General features: G+C 48.5%; 1 protein-coding gene across 1 annotated transcript in view; it reads left to right on the top strand.

The window, feature by feature from the left end:
- Nucleotides 1–4,223, top strand: part of LOC119417878 (steroid 17-alpha-hydroxylase/17,20 lyase) — a 5,595-nt gene extending 1,372 nt beyond the window's left edge. The window contains exons 3-10 of the mRNA XM_037685161.1: nt 666–786; nt 926–1,064; nt 1,440–1,669; nt 1,900–1,986; nt 2,100–2,315; nt 2,394–2,563; nt 3,708–3,811; nt 3,891–4,223. Coding sequence (XP_037541089.1) covers nt 666–786; nt 926–1,064; nt 1,440–1,669; nt 1,900–1,986; nt 2,100–2,315; nt 2,394–2,563; nt 3,708–3,811; nt 3,891–4,156 — 1,333 coding nt within the window. The 3' untranslated portion in view covers nt 4,157–4,223. The remainder of the gene's footprint in view (nt 1–665; nt 787–925; nt 1,065–1,439; nt 1,670–1,899; nt 1,987–2,099; nt 2,316–2,393; nt 2,564–3,707; nt 3,812–3,890) is intronic.
- The last annotated feature ends 581 nt before the right edge of the window (nt 4,224–4,804 follow it).

The raw sequence follows: 4,804 nt of genomic DNA, 5'->3' as shown, positions 1-4,804 counted from the left end.
CAGGGGCCACAGTTACTGAGAGCAGCAGCTCAGGGGCCACAGTTACTGAGAGCAGCAGCTCAGGGGCCGGACATCCAGCGATTAAATCTTTATGTAAATAAAGCAAAGGTTAAAATAATCTGTTTCCTTTTAAATGAGTTTATTGCATTGAATCATAAATGTCATAGACAGAACCCAAACCCAGACACCCCCCCCACCCCCCACCCCCCGTTTTTAATGAAGTGGACTGGACTGAAGTTCTGGCCCGTGGGCCTCCAGATGAGTTATAGACTGTTCCAGCTGTTTTTAATGATTATCAGTTCAGGTCGTTAACGGTGATCGACAGGATCAATAAATGTATTTATGGTTATAAGAGGTGCAGGAGGGGCTCTCTGTTTAAAACTGTTTGTTTCTTTAATCGTTTTTTTACTTTTATTTTTACAGGAAGTCATTTCAACAGAGACCTGTTTGGGAGCAGATGTTTGGGGGTTAAGGGCCTTGCTCAAGGGCCCAGGGGCAGATGAGGGTGGAGGCAGGTGTGGGTGCTTCACCTTTCCCACCCACATTTGATGTTGTTGGTCTGGGGAGTTGAACCGGCAACCTTCTGATCACTGGTCCACCGTCTCCACCACCGAAAATCAATGACCCTTTAACACTGTTTGTTTGTTTGTTTGTTTGTTTGTGAGGTATGGACCCCTGTTCGGGCTCTACATCGGCCCTCACTTCACTCTCGTGGTGAACAACCACCGACACGCCCGTGACGTTCTGCTGCAGAGGGGGAGGGACTTCGCTGGACGTCCAAACATGGTGGGACATACAGAGGACGAGGTCCCACCTGACAGAGCGTTATGTGCAGTTACACAGTTTATACAGACGAGTCCTGACAGCTTCACCTGAAGGTCTGAAGGTCTGAAGGTCTGAAGGTCTGAAGGTCTCTGGTGTTCAGGTCACCACCAGCCTGCTGACCAGAGGAGGGAAGGACATCGCCTTCTCCGATTATTCTCCTCTCTGGAAGCTTCACCGACGCCTCGTTCACAACTCCTTCGCTCTGTTCGGAGAGGGCACCAGCCGACTGCAGGACACAGGTACACCTCCAGCCCACCTGCGTGCTTCACGTGTTTGAGATCCAGACCACGTCACTCCGCTGCACCACCAAACAATGATTCTAGTTAGCTGTCAGGACGTCTGCAGGACCGTTCATTTCAGAGGAGAAACATCAGATGTTTACTCGTTACTTTAAAACCCACAAACAGACGAATAAAACGACTTTAAACGGTTTCATCAGGATCATTGGCCAAAGATCACAAAGTTCACAGAGGGTCAGATCAGCAGGAGGCGTCAGAGGAGCCGACTCATTAGAAACAGATACAACCTGCCGTACGGTGACGATGGGAGCTTGGAGTCTCAAACAGCGTATTCATCTGAAGTCCAATGATCAACACGTGGTTTTCTCTCTGCAGTTCTGTCCTCGGTGGACAGTCTGTGCGCTGAGCTGCTGTCCAACGGGACACGTGGATTCGACCCGTCTCCCGCGGTGACCAGAGCCGTCACCAACGTGGTCTGTACCCTGGTGTTCAGCAGCACCTATCGCCACGGCGACGGCGAGCTGCAGGAGGTGATCCGGTACAACAACGGCATCGTGGAGACGATCGCCCAAGGAGGACTGGTGGACATCTACCCCTGGATGAAGGTACAAGACGGATCTGAGGAGTCCTGGTCCCCAGAGTGACCTGAAGCTCCTAAAAGGCCAAGCAGTTCTGCGGTCATGGTCTTACCTTTAACATGTTCCAAATGAAAGTAATGATCAGCCAAAGGTTTGAAGTGCAGTAAACTGAAGCAGTTCTCTCTGTGGAGCACCAGATGGTCCCACCGAGTTTCATCCAATGTCCACAAATAAAACAAACCCTGTCTGTCCTTCAGTTCTTTCCCAACAGGTCTCTGAGTAAACTGAAGGAGTGCATCACGGTCAGGGACAAACTGCTGAGCCGCAAACTGGAGGAGCACAAGGTAACACCAAGCCAGATGAAAACATGTGGGCCACCAGAGGGCAGCAGCGCCCCCTGCAGGCTGCACTACAGCCCAGACCCTGAAAGTCCCATCTCCTCTGTGGTGGCCAACAGGCATCGCTCAGCGATGGAGAACCTCGGGACCTCTTGGACGCCTTGTTAAAAGGTCAGACAGGAAGTGGGCGGGGTCAGAAGTCACATGGATCAGAGGAGGAGGGGATAACAGACGACCATGTCCTGATGACGGCGGCTGAAGCTTTTGGAGCCGGAGTGGAGACGACGTCCACCACTCTGCTGTGGATCCTGGCCTACCTGCTGCACCACCCAGAGGTGGGGTTCTGCTTCTGGAACAAGAGGGTCCAGTGGCTCCAGTTCTGGGTTAGTAACATTTCTGGGTTTTTATTCCAGGTCCAGGAGCGTGTGCAGAAAGAGCTGGACGAGCACGTAGGCAGTGAGCGAGCGGTGAGAGTGTCAGACCGCAGCCAGCTACCGTACCTGGAGTGTGTCATTAATGAGGGCATGAGGATCCGACCGGTCAGTCCGGTACTGATCCCCCACACCGCCTTGACCGACAGCAGGTGAATCTGGTTCTGGGGCTTTTACTGGCTTATAAAACAGAACCCCTTAGTGAGGGTTGTATCAAACCATTAATTCTTGTCAGGCTTTATAGGTGTGTTGCCTCCATTTTGGGATTATTGTTCTGGAGGTCATTGGTATCTTATGTGGCGTAAAATGCTGTCGGCTAAACCACAACAACCTCAGTATGAAGTATTTGCACCTAGTCTTAGTACTTGAATCAACGTACAGTAAACAGCCGTACCTGCAATAAGCTCTAACCCCGACGATCAGTCCCTGTAGATACGACATTAAAAGAAGATACGTGTCCTCAAGGAGTTCATGAAGGTAGAGAGAAATGCTGCTCTGAAAGACCATTAGACTTGTCCACCATCACTGGACCAAGATAAGAACAGTCTGGACGAGACCGACACTGCCTTGTCCTGTAAGGACGGTAGAACCAGACAGCATTTCTAAGAGGAACCCATGGGTCCAGAAGGCGCCAATATAATTTACTGTTGTAACCAGCGTTGGGGTCGGTGAAAGGAGAGATTTTCATGTTCACAGTAAACTAGTTGATTGTTTTTAGTAATTCTGAGTTCCATTTACGTCTGAAGTCAGAAGCTGGGTTTGAAAATAACGTCACAACCAGTCTAGTACCAGTTGCAGGTTGGAGAACCTGTTCGGTGACCAGGAAATCTACCACTACTAAAATAAGTGAAAGAATGCAGTTTATGCAGTCCAACACCTAGCAGCGTGTTTTTTATTTCAGGTAGTTCAGTAAATAATACGCGGGACTGTATCGTCAGAAGTGCAAATAAAAACTTTATTAATGCATCTGTCACAACTTTCCCTGCATAAGGGAGTCGTGTTGGGTTCGTGGCCGAGCCGGCGGGAACGTTCCAACTTTCTGGGTCAGAATTTTGACTTTGGAGGATGTTCAAGATTTATCGGTCTTAAAATACAAATGAAACAGCATAAGTGACTACAGATGTAACTTAGTGGTAGTTTAGGAGAAATGTGTAAGTTTTGTGTAGTGTCTTTCATTTTAAACGTCATTTTATGTTTGTTGTGAATTCTTACTTTGTAACTTACTAAAGCTACTGTGTCTCAACAAGCGTAGACTGGTAGTAGGCCAGCTACATGCTAACCAACTCTCCTTCACAGTGTTGGAGGTCACGCTGTGAGACGTGGAACTCGTGTTTTGGTCAACATGTGGTCGATTCACCACGACCCCCAACACTGGGACAGACCTGATCTGTTCCACCCAGGTACACGCTAACACAAACTTTAGTTAGCAAAACACCACCAAAAATAAACTACCTTTCAATCCCTTCTCCCTCCAAACAGATCGTTTCCTTGACGACCAAGGCCACCGTGCCACGCCTTCCTGCTTCCTGCCGTTCGGGGCGGGGCCTCGAGTCTGTGTTGGCGAATCACTAGCCAGGCTGGAGCTTTTCCTCTTCCTGTCCTCTCTGCTCCAGCGAATGAGCTTTAAGCTTCCAGATGGGGTTTCCCCTCCAAACTTGCAAGGACGACTGGGTGTGGTCTTGCAGCCATTACCTTATAAGGTCGTAGTCACTCCAAGGCCAGGCTGGGAGGGCGGGGTTAAATGAAAAGGAGGGAAATAGCTAAACCTCGAGGCCAAAATAACAAGGCTTCGCTAAAATATTATTAAAGTTAAAAAAACATAAACATGCAGTATTTACAAAAATAAACAAACGTATGCTGGTTCTTTGTAATTTTTAAGGTTTATACTTTTATCTGCACCCAACTGTTCTGTTCAAGTAAGACAAATGTTAAAAGTGCTAACTTGTATGCTAACAAAATAAACAGTTTTTTTTTTTTTAGCTTTTAAGCACATGATAATTGGTTTTATGGAACATTTCATATATATGCATGTATACGTTATAAGCTTTAGCTACTAACAATAATCTGCTCTCTAGCTGCACTATGCCACATTTACTACTTCTCCACAGCGAACTACGGCGCAGGAAGTCTTGAAGACAATTACTTTGACACCAGATGTTCTTCCTGACAGACACCGAGCGACCACAGCCTCTGTGTGGGGCAGGGAGCCGACATCCAGGGCACCCGGGGAGCAGAGGGTGGGGGTTGAGGGACTTGCTCAAGGGCCCAGAGTGGGGTAAATGAGGGTGGAGGCAGGTGTGGGTGCTTCACTGATCCCACCCACATTTTGGTGTTGTCGGTACTGGGAGTTGAACCAGCGATCTTCTGATCACAGTCTCACCTTCTCTAACCTC

The sequence above is a fragment of the Nematolebias whitei genome, chromosome 1 (genome assembly GCF_014905685.2).
Source record: "Nematolebias whitei isolate Nwh7 chromosome 1, NemWhi1, whole genome shotgun sequence".
NCBI lineage: Eukaryota > Metazoa > Chordata > Actinopteri > Cyprinodontiformes > Rivulidae > Nematolebias > Nematolebias whitei.
This window is presented reverse-complemented; position numbering and strand designations above follow the sequence as displayed.